Source organism: Lonchura striata, chromosome 17, assembly GCF_050655825.1.
Source record: "Lonchura striata isolate lonStrDom1 chromosome 17, ASM5065582v1, whole genome shotgun sequence".
Taxonomy (NCBI): domain Eukaryota; kingdom Metazoa; phylum Chordata; class Aves; order Passeriformes; family Estrildidae; genus Lonchura; species Lonchura striata.
Window position 1 is genome coordinate 1,550,056 of NC_140719.1, and position 19,116 is coordinate 1,569,171.

Genomic DNA, 19,116 nt, shown 5'->3' on the forward strand with positions numbered 1-19,116 from the left:
GAGCCCAGTGCTGTGGGAGCCAGGGATTCTCGGGGAGCTCACAGGTGGGGTGCATCCAGCGCTCCTGGGGTGTAGGTGCTGCTTTTTGGGATGGGCTGTGGGAAGGGTCTCAGTGGCATGGCAGCCCCATGATTGGCTCCATCTCTCTCCAGGACACCTTGCGTGCCCAGATCTCCCACCCCTGCTACCCCAAAGGGTACCTGGAGACCATTACCGTGGCAGAGCTCTACAACAGCCCCTGCGTGCGTGCGCCAAGCTCAGTCAGGCCTGACGTTGTCCTCAGGGTGACGGGGACAGGGGACCCAACCACGTGTCACACGGTCGTCCGGAGACTCTTCAACTTCAACTGCGGGGCGCCGGGGCCGTGCGGGTTCAATGGGGTCTATCAGCCCCCCGTGCAGGGACACTTCTTCGTAAGCAGCCTCCGGCCCCGCGCCTGGGGAGGGCCAATGGGATTTTGGGGCATAGTCCCTGGAAAACTGCTCTGCAAGTGTCTGAGTAGTGCCAGCCCTGGGAGCTGGGTTGTGCCTGACACATGGAGACACAGGGGGTGCTGACCTTGCTGCCAGGCAGCCCCAGACCTCGGCTCTCCCAATACCATTCCCTGTCTGTGTGGGCAGCATTCCCGAGCTCCTTCCCACAGGGTCATTGCCAGCATCTTGCGGTGATTGTCCCCTTACAGGGGCCCCTGCATAGCAGTGGGGCCATCAGTGGCCTGAGTGCTTCACTGACCTGTCACCTTTGGTCTTGACACCCACAGGCCTTCTCAGGGTTTTATCACAGCCTTCACTTTCTGAACCTGACAGGAGGGCAGTCCCTGAGCTTGGTCAATGCCACCATCAGGAAGATATGCAACAGCAGCTGGGAACAGGTGAGATTCTGCCCAGGATTGTGTTTCACCTGTGTTTCACTGGGCAGCCTGAAGGCTCATCCACTGCCCATCCTCTGCTGTGGTCAGCTGTAGAGAGCCAGGGTGAGCACAAAAGTCTCTGCACCTGGAGAGAGATGGGAGAGCAGCCTGCAGCCCCCCGGGTCTCTTTGCTCTGCTGGTCTTTGCTCCCAGCTGCACTGAGGGGCTGTTCCCCAGTGTGGGCACATCCAGCGCCGCTCTGTGTCCAGCCTCCCCCTGTTCTCCCACCTCTGCAGGTGCAGGAGTTGTTCCCCACAGCGAGCAGGACCCAGATCCGTGACGCCTGCTCAGCCAGCTCCTACACCCTCATCCTCCTCCTGCAAGGCTACAAATTCAACAGCACAACATGGCCTAACATCCACTTCGTCCGGCAGGTAGGAGAGTGTCCAGCAGCACCCAGCTTCCACACTTTGTGCCAGGAAGTGCCTTGTGCCCACCCTGCTGCTGCTGGGGACGGGGAATAGCAGGGCAGCACAGCCCCACTGCCCATACCCAGGGCAGCTCTTGAGCTACACTCATGCAGCTGCTGGCACATCTGGCCTGGCACTTCGTGCTCTCTCCCAGTTTATGGCCTTTGCAGCCCAAAGTGGGCGCAGAAATGGTGGTTGTGGAGCAGGACCTGGGGGTGCAGGCTCTTCCCTAGTTTGCCTGGCACTTTGCAGCCTTTCCCATCCCTCTTCCCTGTCTGTCTGCACAGGTTGCTAACACAGATGTGGGCTGGACTCTGGGTTACATGCTCAATCTCACCAACATGATCCCCTCGGACCCTCCCACAGCAGTCACAGAGCTCCCGAGAAGCATCTGGATAGCAGCCACAGTTCTGCTGGCCATCATGCTCATCCTCAGCTTCTGCCTGCTCACAGCCACGTGCTGCCAGAGAAACTCCTCAGGCTATGAGCAGCTGTAGCAGCACTGCCTCCAGAGGCTGCCAGGCCCGAGTCCTCCTGCGACACTCTGCAAGGAGCTGGGTCCCAAGAATCACCCCTGTGTGCCCAGAGGCCATGAACGTGTCCTGAGGGTCCCTGAGTCCTGACCTGGCGAGCTGGAACTGGCACAGCTGTAAAACACCCTCCTCATAGCTGTGTGCTCTCTGTTCTCCTTTCCCTGTGCTGCTGGTTGGAGATGCTCCAGGAGGGATGGCTTGGCCACGCAGGGCAGGGGCTCAGCGCTGGAGCCTGGGGACCACCATGCTGTGGGGTGGCTGGAGAAGGGGCCTGGGGGGTCTGGCAGCAGTGGAACTGTCACAGGGCTGGTTACAGCCCACAGCAGAAGCCCTGGGTGGGACACGGGTGGGACACACACATCCTGCCCCATCCCAGGGCCAGGGTCTGCATCTCCCATGGCCAGTGCCAGCACCAGGAGCCGTGGTTTTGGGAATGTTTGGGACTCTGGCCTGGTTGACAGGGCTCTGCCCAGGACTGGGAAGCCCTTTGAGCAGGGGGTGGCACAGCTCCCTCCTCTCCTGCATGAGGTTTCTCTCCAGTCCACTGGTACCCCACCTGTCTGCCCCATGCCTGGCAGACTGCTCATCTTCCCTTGTCAACACAGGGTGACTTGGGCACACTGCTGGGACATGGCAGAGGCAACTCACAGGGTCCCCCATACATTTTTGGGGAGTCTCACTGGCAGCCAAGTGATGGGTGAGTTGAGACACCTCAGAGAAGGAAAAGGCCTGTCCTTGTGCCCTGTTGGCTCCACTGCAAGGTCCAGCAGACACCTCAGTGTCTGCAGTGACAACTCCCATAGATTCATTGCCTCCCCCAAGTCTCCGCCATCACCAGCCCTTACCTGGGAGACAGAAGTAATAAAATCACAATGATTTGGGAGCAAAGTAGCAGGCATTTCCCCATGTGCTGCCTTTTATAATGTTTATTTGGATGGGAAGAACTGTGAGGTGCCCAGCATTCCACAGGGAGACCAAAGGTCTGTTCCTCACTGTGGGAACACAGACAACAACAAGAATCATCCACAGAGCAGGTAAAAATGAGCAGAACCAAAGGCAAAGGCTGTGGGCAGGACCCAGCTCAGCCACATGCAGGGCAGGCCTCACAGCCTGCTGGAGCCTCATCCTGACACCCATGGGCTCCAGGCCTTCTGCTGGTGGGACAGTGCTGTCTCCAGGAAGGCACTGAGGAACACCAATCCCTTTATTCAGGTGGAAAGGAAGAGGATGAGATGAGTGGTGAGATGTGATGATCAGGTGACGTGACGTGACACGGTGATGAGATGATGAGATGGACTCTCTGGAGGGGCAGGGACCACACTTCTGACTGGGGGTGTTCTTTCTCCAAGACCATCTGCACATAAGCCCCAGCCACAGACCCTGCTGGGGTCCCACAGAGCATCCCTCAGACTGGCAGACCTGGCAGGGACCCGCCTGGCTCTCGGTGACTGTGCTCAGAGCTGGCATTCCATGGAGCACCCTGTCCCCAGCTGCCTGCACTGTGCCCTGCCAGGCTGGCACTGGGGCACTGTCCCACGGCCAGGCTGGCCCTGCACACCCCAGGGCCAGCTGGTGGGATGGAGCCATGTCTGTAACACGCAGAGCAGTGACAGGAGGCACACAGGCTTGCCCGAGGCTCCTGCAGGCTGATCCCGTTGTGTCTCCATGGGAGTGGAGCTCCTCTGGAAACTTCAGTGAGTGCCTGTCTGCACACTGGGGGCCAGGCCCATGGAAAAGCAGACCCCAGCTTTTGGAGCTGTGGAGGTGACTGTGCTCAGCAGCACAGGCCCAGTCTGTCCCCGCTGGGCTCCCGAGCGGCCAGGCTGCTACACCCACAGCTGCAGGAGCAGGGCAGCGAGCCCCAGGATGAGAGTGAGGATGATGAAGGTGATGGCTGCAGCCCACAGGGGAGCCCTGTGGCCCTTCAGCCTGGCCGGCGCCTCGGCCGGGACCACGTTGGTGAGGTTCAGCATGTACCCCAGCGTCCAGCCCAGCTCAGCACCCCCGGCCTGCCCGAGAGAGGGGACGGGGTCAGCCCTGCAGGAGAGCCACTGCTGCCCCCGGCCGCCCGCCCGCCGCTGCTCTGCCCTCATGGCGTGCAGCAGCTGTGCCCACAGCTGGATGGGGCAGCAGGGCTCTGCACCGCTGCTCCCCAGCACCCACATGGGGCTGGTTCTCCCCAGCACCCTACACGGGGGCTGGCTCCTCCCAACCACCCCAATGTGGGGTCTGACTCTTCTCAGCACCCCAGCATGGGGCTGGTTCTCCCCAGCACCCTACACGGGGGCTGGCTCTCCCCAGCACCTCAAAACCGGGGCTGGCTCTCCCCAGCACCCCAAAACGGGGGCTGGCTCCCTCCCAGGACCCCAGCACAGGGGCTGGCTCCCCCAGAGCACCCCAGGGTGGAAGCTGGCTCTCCCTAGCACTCCCACATAGGGTCTGGGCTCTCCCAAGCACCCCAACATGGGCTGGTTCTCCCCCAGCACCCCAGCATGGGGCTTGCTCTCCTCTGGGACTGCCTCTGCTCCCCCTCACAGGCTGGGAGCGCTGCCCACCTTCATCTGGAAGAAGATATTGTTCCAGCTGGTCTCGTTGAACTTGTAGGCGTCGAGGAGGAGTGTGAGGATGTAGTTGGCATTGGCACAGTATTTCGGCAGTCTCTTGGGATTCTCTTTGGGGTAGCTGGAAGAGAGCTGGGGTGGGGAGTGTTTGGGGATGAAGGGCAGTTATTGACAGGCCATTTCTGTGCAGAGACAAAGCCCTGAAATGTGCTGCACAAGCGGCAGTGTCTCCACAGTCACTAACCTCCAGGAAGAGACTCCTGGGCCAGGCAGTGATTTTGAACCTCTCTATGCAGGGCAACTCCTCTGGGGAGGATTTACACTCCACATGGAAACAGAGGCACATATTGCAGCTTATTGTAGCTCCTCCTGCCCCAGTTCTCCCATCCCAGCTTTTTCATGCAAGGGTCTCCTGCTCTCTGCCCCATGGTAGTGCTGGCACATTTCTGGGCTTATCCACCCCCATTTATTGCCCAGAGGAGCTATGGCTGCTCTGTTCCTGGCAATGCTCAAGGCCAGATTGGATGAGCTTAGAGCAACCTGGTCTAGTGGAAGGGGTCCCTGCCCATGTCAGGGATGTGGAACAAGATCAGCCTTCCCAACCAAACCAGTCTGGAATCCTATGATTCCAAGATTTGACTTGTCTCCAGCATGGTGCCAGCAGTTGGCTCTGCTCTCACCATCCTCCCTGGCATACCCATCCCCATCCCCATCCCCACCTCCAACCCCAGCTGCTTGTTGCCCTTGCCTGCCCTATCTGCCCTTTTCCCAAGGAACGAGCAAGGAGTGGGCACAGGACAGTCCCAGCTCCCCCCAGAGCTCAGAGGTGGCTCTGCTGTGTAGGACACAGCTCAGAACCTGAGAGCCTTGCCCTGAGGGGTCCCCACTCCCTCCCCCCACCCCAGGACCCCTTTGCTTCTGAATGTTCCACACAGCTTCCATCCTGAGGAACGTACATCCTCCCAGCTCCTTGTGCAGAGCCCCTCGATGGCCTGTCTGACCACGGCCAGCGGCTGCCCCTCCGTCAGGTTCAGGAACTTGAAGTTGTAGTAGAAGGCAGAGAAGGCCTGAAAGGCGACAGACAGAAGCACTGATGAGCTGCAGTGGGGCACCCCCGGTGGCTGCCTGAAGCAGGAGGTGGGGCTTTCCTTCATGGGCTCTGTCCCTCCCCAGGTAGTCCTGGGGCACTGTTGTCCCTGTGCCTGTCCCAGCAAGTGATGGGCTGGGGCTTGGTGCCTGCTGGTGACAGCAGCACGGCCAGCACAGCCAGAGCCTTGCTTGAAGCCTCAATTCTTATTGACAAACCCTGTTTTTTAACAAATCCATGGGAGTGTCCAAGGCCAGGTTGGACAGAGCTTGGAGCACCCTGGGATAAGTGGGAAGTGTCCCTACCCATGGCAGGGCGGTCAAGATGAGCTTGAAGTTCCCTTCCAACCCAGACCAGTCTGGGGTTTGATGATTCTCTGCACGGTCCCATTTGGACATTTGGCTGGAAAACCATCCAACAGCAATGCCCAGTGTGCCCTCTGGCACTGGTGCTTGGGGAACCTCTTGCCCCTGTTCCCTGCAGGGAGGTGACAACGCTGTGGGGCAGCGGGGACAGCCCAGCACCGGGGACGCCTTTCCGAGGTGGGAGGACGGATTTTTCTTACAATGAATTTCCCCCGGAGCGGGGGCTGGTAGACGCCGTCAAAGGCGCAGTCCTGGCTCTGGCCGCACGCCGAGAAGTTGAAGAGCTTCCTGAGGGCTGCCCGGCAGCCGCTGGCATCGCCCCTGCCCTCCAGGGTGGCGGCGCCGTCGCCCAGGGGCAGGCGCGGGTCGCTGCCGGCCGTGCAGGGGCTGGCGCGGAAGGAGGACAGCCGCACGGTCTCCTCGTAGCCCTCTGGGTAGCAGGGGTGACGGACTCGGCTGCTGGGGGACGACTCCTAGGACAGCAAAATGCAGCTGCAGCTCCTCTGGAACCTCCTGGCTGCGTGTGGACACAGCCAGCATCTCCCCAAAGCATTCCAGCATTCCCAATTCCTCGGCAGGGAAAGGCCCTCCTGCCCTTCGGTCCTGCTCTAGTTGGCTGTCCCAGCATGAACCCAGCACCAATTCTCACTCTGCTTTATCTCATTCCCTCTCCCACAGAGGCCTAGTTTCAAGGACCCAGCATGTCTCTGCTCTGCCCAGAAGGATCATTTCTGGGGACATGTAAAACCCTCTCTAGCTTTAGAGAGGCCAAAACTAAAACCAGCTCAAACTTCTAAAACCAGCTCTAGCTCTGGTTCTAGCTCCAACTTCATCCAGGGTCACAGTGTGGAACTTTCCTGGCCATACAACCAGGGCAAACCCTTCTGGATCACCAAGGCTGCTCTGCTGGTGAGGTGCAGCTCCATGAAGATGCTCTTCACCTCTGACCTTCCAAAAATTGGCCTAAGAGAGTTCTTCAGCTCATGTTTCTCAGGTTGTGAAGAGTACCTGAGGTTTAAGGGAGCTGTAGGTTCCCTGTGACAACCCTCTTGTTAAGGCATCAACTAGACAGAGCAGGCTGTTCAAAGCCTCGACCCATCCAGTTCTGAGGATCTCCAGAGACAATGACTCTACAGCATTTCTGGGTCTTATTCCAATATCTAATCATCCCTACTGGGGAAAACTTGTCCCCTTTGTCTGGTTGGAAGCTCAGATGTTCCAGCTTGTGCCCCTTGCCTCTTGTCCTGGCAGTTTGCACCTTTGAGAAGAGCCTGGTCGTGCATTTCTGCACACCCCATGTGAAGCCCAGAAGATCCCAAACTGCCCCTTTTGACATTTTCCCCATCCATGGAAATGTCCAAGGCCAGGTTGGACGAGGCAGCCTGGGATAGTGGAAGGTGTCCCTGCCCATGGCAGGGGGTGGAACAAGATGATTTTTAAAGTCCCTTGCAACCCAAACCAGTCTGGGATTCCATTACACCCCTGCTCCTCTCCACATTTGCCCTGCCATGATCCAAGGAGTCTGTCCTTGCTCTCAATCCTCGCTGATGGCTCTCAGAAGAGCCCTGCCTGTCCTTCCTTTGTGCATTAGCAGGTGTGTGGCTGGCATCACGACAGGCCAGGCCTCAGCAGCCTCTCACCACAATTAATTCCTTGGCCAGCCGCTGCAGCATCTCGTCCTGCCCGTAGCAGAGGTAGCTGTGAGTGTAGATGTTGTGTCTGTACCCGTACAGGGTGAACTCAGAGGCTTCATTCTGCCTCAGTACTGAACCTTCGGGCATAAAGGTGATTTGAGTGGATGCTCCTCCAAGATCCAGTGCCCCAAAAATGTTGGCTGCCTCTGGATGAAGCCACGTGTGTGCTTTGGGAGAGTACTGCCAACGAGAGCCAGGAGAGAAAGTGGGTTAGCACAGAATGTCCTGAGCAGAATTCTCATCCCATGGAAGACAACAGGATATTGGGATTAAATTCAATGGGTCTCTGCATTGAAACAGAGTAAAATTTAACAGGGTAGAAAATCCATCTAGATTTTCTGAAACTATCACCCACTCCTATTAAAATAGACCTCACATTAGTAAAACAATTAACTAAACACCAGGACCTATTAAAAATTAAAAAAAAATCAAAAAAAGCAAAAAAAACCACCCAAAACCCTAGTTACTATTTATCACAATACTAAAGAAATAACCAAAAGTCTGCAAAAGATAAAACAGTATGCAAATAATCACTAGTAAGATATAATCTTTAGATAGTCACCAACTACAAATAAGATTTTTAATAAGTTGTGTCACCCCATTATAGTTTTATTAATATTAGTTAAAATACGTTTAAAATTATCCTTCGTATTGCTAATTTAAAATTAAAGAATACTACAGCAAATAGCTGTGTTAACCTCCTTATCAAATATACATAGTAAAGCATTAAGAGACACTTATTTAACAAGGTAAAAAATCCATCTAGATTTAAGTAAGGTGTACTGGTAATAGCTTACTAACATGAATAAATATGCTGTTTAGTCTATTAACTCTACTGTGCTTATAAAAGTGTCCCAGCCAAGGAAAAAATAATGTAGTCTCCAAAGTAAAAAAATAAGAGGGGCCCTTAAACTCTAAAACTAAGAAAAGAAGTCTGCAAAAAAAACCCCAAAGTAATTAGCAAGTTCTCTATACAAAGAGCCAACTGTAAATTGTAACTCGAAATCAACGAAATAAATATACATAAACCTATTGTAGGAGTCTATATATATATAAATTAGTGCAAAATAATAAAAATAATCAGAAATCCCCAAGGGGTGCACATGCTCTTTAAAGAGAGATCCCTGCAGCGAGAAAAATCCCGGTGTGCGCCCAGCACTAAAAATAGAAAAACAAAATTACCATTTCCCTACAAATCTTTATGAAAATGATAAAGTTTTAATTTTTCATTTGCGTGCCAGCATGTGGGCCCCCCTAGCCTCCCTGCCCAGCCAGCTGGGATATTTATCAGAGCCACGCAGAGGTGGAGCTCAGCAGGGGCTGATGTGCTGTGGGCTCACCTGGTTCTGAGTCACCACACCCGGGCCAAAGTGCTGGTGGCAGCTGCCCAGGGACTTGCCCTTCCCAGGGAGGCTGCAGGGTCTGATGCAGGAGGAAGGATTTCTATCCAAGACTGCCCAGCAGCCCCCCAGGAGCCCGACGCTGCCAGCACCACAGCGAGCTGTGTCAGGGCTGGGCCAGAGCTTTGCTCTGAGCTCCAGCTGGAGTGTCCCAGCGCTTCCCAGGCAGGGGGACAGAGCCCAGCTGTGCTGCACTGGCCTCACAGACCCCGAGACCCTCTGAGCTCCTGCTGTGGAGGCTGCCCTGAGCTCTCAACAGACACCCTCATTCCTGACTCTCCCTCCTCACTCACTGGGCAAACCAGAGGATGTGTCTCCTTCCCTTGGATCATTCCCAAAAGCCACTAACCCTGACCCCTCCTACACTGAGAAAGCTTGAGGAAAATGAGAAAAGCTGTATAGCAAAGGGTGTTTCACCCCTGTCCCACCTTGGTGAAGGAGTCCAGCAGGTAGTTGATGGTGATCCAGCCATAGGCACCCTCTTCCTCTCCTGTAAGGATCCGAGCCCCTTTGAATGCCACAGGGTACTCCTGCATGGTTTCAGCGACCTCAGCCAGGATTTCCTCTGTTGCTGAGCTGTTCTGTTCCCTAGGAAGGATGCAAAGGACAGGACACGTATCCAACTACAACAGAGGAAACACAGAGAAAATCTGGTTCTCTCCCAGTTCCACATACTGCCAGTTTTTGCAACAAGCAGTCTGTCTGAAAGGGTTTTCTGCCACATGGCTTCTCTGAGCTGCTCATCCAAGGTAAAATGCAGCTGTCTCAGCTTGGCATTGCCAATCTAGGAGCAACAGCAACCCCTCCCCTGCAGTGCAGCTTGATCCCAGTCACCCAGAGCCTTCCCAGGCCACCCTTCCCTGCCTGAGTGCTGGGAGCTGGAGAGGGTTGTGCTGCAGGACCTGCGTTTGAACATTACCCCCTGGCTGTGCCCAAGACAGGGCTGGTTGCTGACCTCCAGGGATTTTTCAGGAAGGTTCCAGGCTGGGTTCAGATCTCTCAATGGGGAAGATGTCTCAGGGCTGTTCTTGCTCTCTGAAGTGAGCAACCTTCAGGCTATGGCCCAGCTCCTTCCCAGGTCTGATTGCCAGGGCACAGAAATAATGTGAGCTATCTGCAGCCATAAAACCAAGAGCCATGAAATGCAGGCTGCCCTTCGAGGAGAGCTAATATGGGCTGCTGAAAGGTGAGGACAGGACCTGCAGCACTTTGTCGCCTCCTACCTCTGCCCCACCAGCACCTACCCACCCGGGTAGGTGACACATCTGCTAGCATCCCAACCCCCTTGTTATTAAGGAATAATGAAGAGCAAACAAAGCTGTGAAAAACATTTCTTGCTTAGAACTGGGCATGCAGCACCATCCTGGGATGTCCTAACAGACAAATGCCCGGGACAGTTCAGCCCTCCCTGTGTCTCTAAGCTGCCTTTTCCCCCTCTCCTCCCTCCCCAGTCGTTTGCTCATGGCAGTGTGGGAGCGGAGGTCCTGGCCCTGTGCAGGGACTGTCCTGGCACTGGCTGTTTGCAGCTCTGTCACTGCTGCCACCCCCTGCCCCCAGCAGTACCTCAGTAACCTCATGCCAGCTGTTGCTCCAAGATAAGCTGGGACATCCCTCTGCTTCTCAGCAGGAATAACCTCCAAGGCTTTAGCCAAGCACTCCCTCAGGGAATTGCCAGCTTCAGGAGGATTGTTGGCATAGCTTGATATGCCTTGCCCTGAAAAAGAGTCAGGATGGGACAGGCTGATGGAAATGGCTTGGGTCAGGGCTGCAGGAGCAAGAGGGCAGGGAGGGCTGTCACCTCTTAGCAACAAAGGTACTTTTCTAGGGTCCCCTGAGACCTGACTCACACATCCATTCCTCTCCCGTGTCCCCGTGCTTTCAGCAGTGTCCCCAGTCACTATAGGTGACACCTTCTCCAGCCAGGACAGCAGCTAGGGGCACCCCAAGATGGAGGAACAAAAACTGATTCACCATTCATGTGCTTCAGTCCCCCCAGTGCATTGGCACCACACGGTGCTGATGGCCCTGGGGCTTAGGGACCCCCAGCCACAGCCACAGCCCCCCTGTGCCCACAGTGCCAGCCCGAGGGACAGGGCTGTCCAGCCAGGTCACCACTGGGACAGGGCAGGACAGAGCCCATGGCAGGGGGATACTGACCCTGGACATGACAGGCCAAGGTCTGGCTGACCACTCCGGTGTCGTTCTCCTTGTCTGAATCCCACTCGTACACAAACAGGGAGGTGTGGGATGAGCCCGCATCAAACACCATCCCATACTGCAAGGGAAACCAACACAGAGTCAAGGTGGGGGAGCAGCAGCCTGGCCCTGGCCCCACTGTGGCCCTGCCAGGGCAGTGAGGCCAAAAGATTCCCCCAAACCCATGTCTGAGGCACAAAAACCATCAGCTGTGCTGTGGCAGAGCAGAGCGGTGGCCTCAGCCCCCCGCAGTGACGAAGGGACTTCATTCCCTCTCCTGAGCTCTGTGCTGCGATGCCAACTCACACAAACATTTCCTGCTGTTTCCTCATGCTGTTTCATTTTCTTTCATGGTCACACACCTTTTGTGGCCGCACTGGCCCCACCTTGGGGCTCCCTGCTACGCCATGGGCAGCGCGGCAGGGCCTCTCCAGGAGCACTCAGGCACCTGCCCCTGCCCCAAAAAACCTTGCCCCAGCCAAAGCCCTGCCCGCCCTCTCAGCAGGGTGGGATGCCATGCCCGGGGCACGGCAGGATGTTTGTGCCATGCTCTGGGGGTAGGGACGGACTGGGGGGAGCTGGCAGGAACAAAGGGCACACCGAGCTGCCCTGGCAGAGCACAGGGAGCATCTGCCCCAGGGTAATCACCAAACCTGGCATGGCACCGTGGGGATAAGTTCCAGAGGAGCCTTCCCCTCTGACTTTCTTCTGCCTGCACCTCCAAGTGGGGACAGAACACCCACCCTGCTACTGCCAGGCAGGTCCTGACCCCACTGCCCCTCCCAGCCCCACGGGGCAGCTGCTGGCTCGGAGCACCTGCCCAAGGTGCCCCACAGGTGCTCAGGGACCCTCTCTGGGCTCACCTTGACCGTGGGTGGCAGTGTCACATCTTCAACCCCCACCAGGCTGAGAACCAGGGCGATGAGGGACAGTGCCACCAGCGCCCCGATGATGGCACTGGTGAAAGGCTTCTTCCTGGCCAGCATCGGGGGGAAGGCTCCTGAAAACCCAAACATGGGAGAAGTGTGGCTGGACACCTGGGAACAACGGTGTCAGTGAGAGCTGCAAGGAGATCCGCTCTGAAAGCTGACCCTGTCTCAAGCCACACCACTCAGAAATCCTGATGAATAATTAGATTTTTACCTGGGAAAAGCAGCATTAGGATTAAACACAGGGAGCTGGAGGAAAGAGGGGCTGGTTGCCCTGCAGCCTGGCAGAGCCATGATGGGATCACAACAATCTCCCAGCTCCCATACCCGGGTCTGGGAGGGGTGAGAGGAGCCCAGCCCAGAACACAGGAGAGCATGGGGAGCTGCAGAGCCCTCAGCTGAGGCACTGCAGCTGGGCAGAGAGGCTGTTCCACAGGCTGGGAAGGGCAGCTCACCTGCCTGCACTCCTGAAGCACTGCCCCAGCTCACCAGGCCATGCCCTCTGGTGTCCCTCGGGGTCCCTCTGTGCTCCTCCAGTGCAGCAAGCGCAGCTTGAACTTGCCTTTTATGTCCTCTGGAAGTGGATACTTCTGGAAAATCTTCCCCCCATTGTTTTCTCTGAGACCTCACCAGCCTTAGGTGGAACTCTTGAATATCTGTTCTCCTGTTTGTCTTGCAGGTGTATATTCATGGCCCAGTTTGGCATTGCCCTTCTCTTCAGCCAATTAGTTCCTCTTCCTCCTCATTTGAATGGTATCGTATGAAGGACACATCACTGTATTTAACCCTTATCCCTCTGCTTCTCTGGGCTGTCACACCCCTCTTTCTGTTTTCTCTTTGCTCTTCCCAGCCTTAACATTCCCATGACAGGCTCTCTGCAAGGTCTGGAAGAGGTGAGAGTGATATTTGCAGCATGCACTGCCCAGCAATCTAACAGAGTGGTAGGTACCTGATATAACTTTCCCTGCAGTGAGGTGGAAGCTCACACCAGAGGGGAGGATTGCCCTGCCCGGGGGTCTCAGCAGTGCCAAGGCACCATCGTGGCCCAGCTGGGGCTGTGGTCACCCCTTCCCTGGGCTGGACCCAGCCTCGTGCTGCTCCTGGGGCCCCTGCAGACCCTGAGGGCAGGTGAGGGAGTGGGGAGAACTCAGGACTTCCCTGGGAGCAGAAGGGCAGGGGAGCAGGGATGTGCCACAGGGGAGCAGGGATGTGCCAGAGGGGAGCAGGAATGTGCCACAGGGGAGCAGGGATGTGCCAGAGGGGAGCAGGGATGTGCCAGAGGGGAGCAGGGATGTGCCAGAGGGGAGCAGGGATGTGCCACAGGGGAGCAGGGATGTGCCACAGGGGAGCAGGGATGTGCTCTTCCTGGCCCTGCAGCCCAGCTGCTTCCTGCTGCTGCAGCTCCCTGGTGAGAGCCTGCTGGGGCTACCACAGGATCTGCTGGGGCTAACACAGGATCTGCTGGGGCTAACACAGGATCTGCTGGGGCTACCACAGGATCTGCTGGGGCTACCACAGAGCCTGCTGGGGCTGCCACAGGATCTGCACGGGCAGAGCCAGCTCCAGCTGCCCCAGCTGAGGCAGACGAGGCAGTGCCGGGAGGGGAACGCTGTTCTGGAGCTCTCACTGCCCTGCCCCTGTCCCTGCCCCTGCCCCTGTCCCTGCCCCTGCCCCTGCCCCTGCCCCTGCCCCTGTCCCTGCCCCTGCCCCTGCCCCTGCCCCTGGCCAGCACCGTGACAGGTGTTTCAGAGGTGCTGCTGTGTGCACTGGCAGTGTCACCATGCTGTGACAGCAGGGCTCCTCTGGCTGCTCCCTCTTCCTGCTGTCCCTAATCTGGGCTCTTCCACCCCGTGGGCAAGAAGCAGATTCACACTCTGAGTCGAGATAATGGCTTTATTTCACATCTATGCAGAGATGGGTGCTGGGTGGTGAATCAAAGCTGACACCCTCAGCATGCCAGGTGCCCATTTTTACATATTTGAAGCAATAGAAATGAGCAAATCCAACCACAACTAGTGCAGCCATTGGTTTTGCAGGCTCTGCCTCATTTAAAGAGACCCTGCATGCTTCTTTTACTACTTCTGCTCTGTGAGGAAGGGACTTATGTGAGTAAGGGGGATCACAGCCTGTGGGCAGGGATTTTACTATGCTAATAAGCACTGCAAATACACAAAGTTGTTCTTTGGCTTTGTCATTTGATTTATAGTGTCCTCCTCCTCTTCACTTCCCAGGTCATGGCTCTCCAGCACTGCAGGATTGGTTATTCCTTTGTGTTTCGTAAGTTCTTTTGTTTGTGCTGTGCTGCAGTGAATTTTTAACTTTCTCATGGTACTTTCCCTCTCTGACATTTAGGGAAATGTCTGTCGTGCATTTCCTGTAAGTCTCACCCTATTTTTGGAAAAACATAGTTGACTCTTACCTGAAAGAACAAAATAAACACAAACTCTTTCATTTTGAGCTATGATGGCATGTCAGTACATTGCACTTCAACGTTCCCATGGCAGTCTCCTCTGGGGTGGCTCCTGAAGCCCAGAGGGTGCCACCACTCCTGCATTCCCACCTCCACAGAACACACAACCTTTGGATTCACCTGGATTCAGTGGGAGGGGGGGATGAGTGTCTCTGCTCTGGAAATCCCCTGCTGACTGCACAGGGCTGTTCTGAGCACAGGGGTCTCATCCTCACTTAGGACAGAGGCACCAACCAGCCCTGGTCCCTTGGGGACATGTGGCACTGCCACTGGCTGTGTGCACCCAGAGCTGACCAAAACCTCCAGCTCCAAACTCAAACACAGGATAAGCAGCTCTTCACTTTTCCTGTCCCTTTTTGTAGTAAAGAAACAGTCCCAGAGGTTTTGTTGAGGGGCTGTTCCCCCTTGCCCATGCTGGCCCCATGGGCAGCTCTGCAGCTCTGCCTGGTGATGCTGTGCTGGCTGGGCTCTGGCAGGAGCACAAGGATCTGTGTGGAAGGACACAGTTCCAGCTGCCTTAGCTGAGTCAGACGGGGCAATGCTGGGAAGGAAACGCTGTGCAGGGGAGCCCTCATTGCCCTGACCCTCCCCAGCAAGCCCCCAGCAACACCCTGGCTCTGTGCTACATCCAGCCCTCAATTTTCTTCAGACACTCCTGCCCAAAGGGGTGTCTCTGCTAAATTCGGGGTCTCAGGGTGATGTGGTGACCTGGAAGGGCCATGGGGTGCATGGCTCCCAGGGGCAGCTGCTCTCAGCTGGCTCCCCTCAGGTCCTTGGGCACATCACCCCAGCCCTGTTTGGCTTCAGGGCTGTGCTCTGCTGAGAGTGAAATGTGCTATTTGCTCCTAATTGAGAAAGGGACCGAGTGTCTCATCCTGACTTCTGATAGACAAATCTGCTGTGGGGAAGTGTGGCCAGAGTACACACACACCCCTGTTTGATCTGCTTTTGGCATGTATTTATTTGCCTGTGGCCCTTGCAATGACTCTGGCACCCAGCAGGGAGTTGCCAGGCTGGTGTGGGGACTCGGCGGGGCTCTGGGCCAGACACCACTGCCAGGCTGACGGCTGTTTGTGAAATGACATCACCTCCACTGCCAACACCTTCCTGCTGCCTTCCGAAAGGAAAGCACCTTGACTCAAGCTTAAAAAAGAGAGTCTCATTTCCCAGAACTCAGTTTCTGCTCCGTAAGGTCACCCCAGTCCCAGGGTGGGAGGTGCAGGCGGTGGCTCTGAGCATGTCCCATGCCTCCAGGAGTGCTGCTCCACTTGCTCTTGCCCCATGTTCCTCTGCCAGACGTTCTCTGGGTATTGCTGGGATTTGTCCCAGCAGAGACCGGCTCCAGCCCTCCCCCCTACTCTGATTCCAGCAGGACTGGAGGAGTCTGGGCCATTTGAAGCTTCCCTGTCCTCAGGCACTGCCCATGGCAAGCTGCAGGGAGGGATGGAGGTCCCTTGGGCCACCCATTCCCAGATGGCTTTTGGGAGCCCCCTTGCCCCTCTGGAGGCCCAGGCCATGCTGGAGCCCTGTCCTCTGCTGCTGGGAGCCCATCTGGGCTGTGGCAGGCAGGCTGTGCTCCGGGCATGGACGCAGCAGCACTGGCTGCTCTCCTGCAGTGTACCCCTCCCCAGGTTCAGATGGCTCTCCAGGGGCTGCTCCCGTCCCTGCAGGAGCTGGGACACACGGAGGAAGGTGGCAGCTGGGGCTGCTACTGCCCCTGTGCCACAGGAATGCTGCTTTGGCACCTGGGCTGGGCTGTGCAGAGGCTCCTTCCCCAGCAGCCCAGGGTGCAGAGGGGCTTGGGGTGGCATCTGCAGCAGCAGCCCTGGGAGCTGCACCTCCCTCCCAGGGCATCCACATGGGCAGACCAGCAGGGCACTCCCCTGCTGCTGGGCTCGGGAAAGGACCTGCTGGCAGCAGCACCCACCCCACCGGCCACAGCAACGAGAATAAACCCAGAGGTGACATTTTCACCTTTGCCAGGGCGCTCTGCAGGCGGGAAGAGTGCTGGCTGGAGCTTGAGCAGTCACCAGCCCAGGCCAGGCACCTGGATGCTCACACTGGGCAGGGAATGGGGTCAGGGTCCCCCAAGCTGTGTCAGAGTGGGGAGGCTCCAGCAGGATTTCTCCATGGGGGGTGCTCCCAGAAAGAATTGTGTGTGTCCACAGGCTGGTGTGCCAGCACTAATGCCCCAGCAGGGTTTGCTCCAGGACCTGGTGGCCCTGGGCACAGCAGGTGACTCCTCTGCACCAAGCATGAGTCCTGAGAAGGGACACAGGGTGGTCCTGGCTGCGAGACCATGCCCCCACCCCAGCACCCCCACCAGGGCAGCACAGCCAGAGCTGCTGTTCAGTGTTGTGTCACCCCTGTGTCCCCACACACCCCAGGGAAGCCGCCTTACCTCGGAGGAGCAGAGCTGGGACACGCTGACCACTGGTTTGTCCCCAAGGCAGCAGCAAAGCACTGGCAAAGGCACCGGCAGGTGAGGCGGGTGGCACAGCGACGTGGCACACGGGGGATGTCCCCCTGTCTCTGACACCACCCCGGTGTCAGGGCTGGAGCTGGTTTGGGACTCACGGTGCAGACAGCCCCAGCAGGCTGTGTGCCATGCAGCAAGGCTGAGGGATGTGGTCATCTGTTTGATCTTCTTTGGGGCTGATGAGCCCCTTCCTGAGTTTATTAATTAGCTGGTGCCTGGGGGCTGTGGGAGTGGCCAAAGGCACCGTGGGTCCCCAGGGCCACTCGGTGCGTGTTCCCTCCTGACTCAGAGGCTTTGCTGCCTGTCCTGCTCCTCTCCTGTCCTCACCTGCTGGGCTCCAGTTCCCCAGCGCTGCAGCACACCCCGACCCCACACAGCTGCCACCCCACGCCCCCCCAGCCCCACAGCAGTGACCCCGTGGCTGCTGCTGGCACCCCTCCTGTGACAGAACAGCCCTGGCTGTGCGCTCGGGGTCACCGGGGGCAGGTGGCACAACCAGGCAAGAGGGGGATGAGCTCACACTGGGGGTGTGAGCAGGTGGCTGCCACCTCCCAGGTGACGTGTCCTTGGCTCAGGGGAGCCACTGAGAGGCCCCAAGGGGAGCACCTGGAGCAAGTGACAGCATGCCCTGGGAGATTGCATCCTAATGGGAAACAGGAGCTGAAGAGGCAGGTCGGTGCCACCTCAGGCTGTGCAAGAATCACAGAACCTCCTGAGCTGGAGGGACCCAGAGGGATCATCAGTGCAGCTCCTGGCCCTGCAGAGACAACCCCACCCTAGCATCCCGGTGACACTGGCACTTCACACACTGGTCTGCACTTCCACAGGGAATACTGAATTCCTCCTGTTCTCTGGGGGGGCTGGGGGCTGGTTACTGTAGATCCCCTGGTACAGCCTAGACCCCTGCACGCTCCTGCCTCCCCACACCCCCATTTCTGAATGTAGGAAATGGAGTGAAACACAAAGAAAAATCATATTCCTGTTCAAAAATACACAAATCAGTGATCTCAACCTGACCTCAGAAACTCCCAGCAGAGCACTGAAAGTATGAAGTGCTCGGGGAAGTGAGGGGACAGATGGAAATCCATGAGCCAGCTGCAGGGCAGGGCAGGGGTCTGGGCTGTACCAGGGGATCTACAGCAACCACCCGCCCTCTAGGCAGCAGTCTGAGGTACAACTGTTTTCTAGGCAAAAAGAATCTCAGAAATAAACCTAATCCTTCAATGCATTTTTATTCTAAAATAAAATAACTGTCATGCCCAGCCACTCTCGCAGGACAGGACAAGGAGCTGAGGGGGCACAAACAGGGATGTGAAGCTTTTGGAGAAACGTGATGCTCTGCACCACAGCGGCGAGCTGGGGCACTGCCCCTGTCCCCGCCCGTCACCTGCCCCTCCGCACGGCGACAGCGACCGCAGCGGCCCCGGGCCCGGCCCCCGGGCCGGGGCTCAGTTCACGCGGCAGGCCCGGATCATGAGCAGCTGGAGCAGGATGAAGACGGGCGACATGATGAGCCCGTACCACAGCTCCCGCGTGTGCTCCACCAGCTTCTGGCACAGCAGCATCTCGAACACGAACTTGAGGCTGAGGATGGTGAGGATCCAGAAGAGCCGCAGCACGGCCAGGCGCTTCTCGCCGTCCTGGAACAGCCGCACGGACACGATGGTGGTGAAGTAGGTGCTGAGCCCGTCGGCGGCGAAGAAGGGCACGAACACGATCCACCAGGAGAGCGCGGCGGCCGCGCCGTCCACCTTGAGCACGAGCAGCACGGAGAAGGCGAGCAGGGCCAGCCCGTGCAGGAACAGCTCGAACGTGGCGAAACCGAGCCACTGCACGAGCTCGCGCAGGGAGAACAGCATCGTCCGGGGCTACGGCAGCGGCCCGGCACCGGCACCGGCACGGGGACAGGCACGGCAGCGGCACTGGCACCGGCACGGGCACGGCACCGGCACCGGCACAAGTCCCTAGTCGGGCACCGGCCCCACACCGGCACCGACAGCGGCACGGGCACGGGCACAAGTCCCCAGCCCGGCACCAGCCCCACACCGGCACAGGCACCGGCACAAGTCACTGACCCGACCC

The 19,116-nt window shown here is 57.4% G+C and overlaps 3 protein-coding genes across 9 annotated transcripts in view; 1 reads left to right on the forward strand and 2 right to left on the reverse strand.

Annotated features, from left to right (window-relative positions):
• The window catches only part of LOC110472231 (ectonucleoside triphosphate diphosphohydrolase 8), a 19,518-nt gene extending 4,856 nt beyond the window's left edge, over positions 1-14,662 (forward strand). For 2 of the 5 annotated variants that reach the window (XM_085593693.1, XM_077787871.2), the window contains exons 7-10: positions 153-413; positions 761-871; positions 1,147-1,284; positions 1,608-1,988. In XM_085593693.1, the coding sequence (XP_085449819.1) occupies positions 153-413; positions 761-871; positions 1,147-1,284; positions 1,608-1,817 (720 nt within the window). In that variant the 3' untranslated portion in view covers positions 1,818-1,988. Of the gene's footprint in view, positions 1-152; positions 414-760; positions 872-1,146; positions 1,285-1,607; positions 1,989-12,764; positions 12,839-12,935; positions 13,027-14,316 lie in introns of those variants that run through there. The other 3 variants (XM_085593692.1, XM_085593691.1, XM_085593694.1) reach the window with 3 other exon arrangements.
• LOC110472232 (ectonucleoside triphosphate diphosphohydrolase 8) lies at positions 2,765-12,806 on the reverse strand. 3 transcript variants are annotated; one of them, XM_085593700.1, is made up of 10 exons: positions 12,716-12,806; positions 12,020-12,156; positions 11,118-11,235; positions 10,524-10,674; positions 9,389-9,548; positions 7,507-7,740; positions 6,067-6,339; positions 5,371-5,481; positions 4,409-4,546; positions 2,765-3,862 (listed from the first exon to the last, which is right to left on the reverse strand). In XM_085593700.1, the coding sequence occupies exons 1-10, from the start codon at positions 12,789-12,791 to the stop codon at positions 3,680-3,682; spliced, it is 1,581 nt and encodes a 526-aa protein (XP_085449826.1). In that variant the 5' UTR covers positions 12,792-12,806; the 3' UTR covers positions 2,765-3,679. The 3 variants fall into 3 exon arrangements, with proteins under 3 accessions (XP_085449826.1, XP_077644069.2, XP_085449825.1); XM_077787943.2 differs by lacking the exon at positions 12,716-12,806 and adding an exon at positions 12,541-12,674; XM_085593699.1 differs by lacking the exons at positions 2,765-3,862; positions 4,409-4,546; positions 12,716-12,806 and adding an exon at positions 12,541-12,674 and having other exon boundaries at positions 5,807-6,339.
• Positions 14,663-18,250: 3,588 nt separating the features above from the next.
• On the reverse strand, positions 18,251-19,033 carry TMEM203 (transmembrane protein 203). The gene has a single exon (XM_021533731.4). It carries the CDS (start codon positions 18,891-18,893, stop codon positions 18,483-18,485), a length of 411 nt encoding a protein of 136 aa, XP_021389406.1. The 5' UTR covers positions 18,894-19,033; the 3' UTR covers positions 18,251-18,482.
• Between the last annotated feature and the right edge of the window lie 83 nt (positions 19,034-19,116).

Excerpts from the sequence above, each read along its gene's own strand:
- LOC110472232 (XM_085593700.1), bottom strand. The coding sequence starts at position 12,791 with ATGCCAAACTGGGCCATGAATATACACCTGCAAGACAAACAGGAGAAC. Across the intron at positions 11,236-12,019 it reads CACTGCCACCCACGGTCAAG|TATGGGATGGTGTTTGATGC; the intron begins GTGAGCCCAGAG and ends TTTCCCTTGCAG. Across the intron at positions 9,549-10,523 it reads GCTGGCATGAGGTTACTGAG|GGAACAGAACAGCTCAGCAA; the intron begins GTACTGCTGGGG and ends CATCCTTCCTAG.
- TMEM203 (XM_021533731.4), bottom strand. The coding sequence starts at position 18,893 with ATGCTGTTCTCCCTGCGCGAGCTCGTGCAGTGGCTCGGTTTCGCCACG.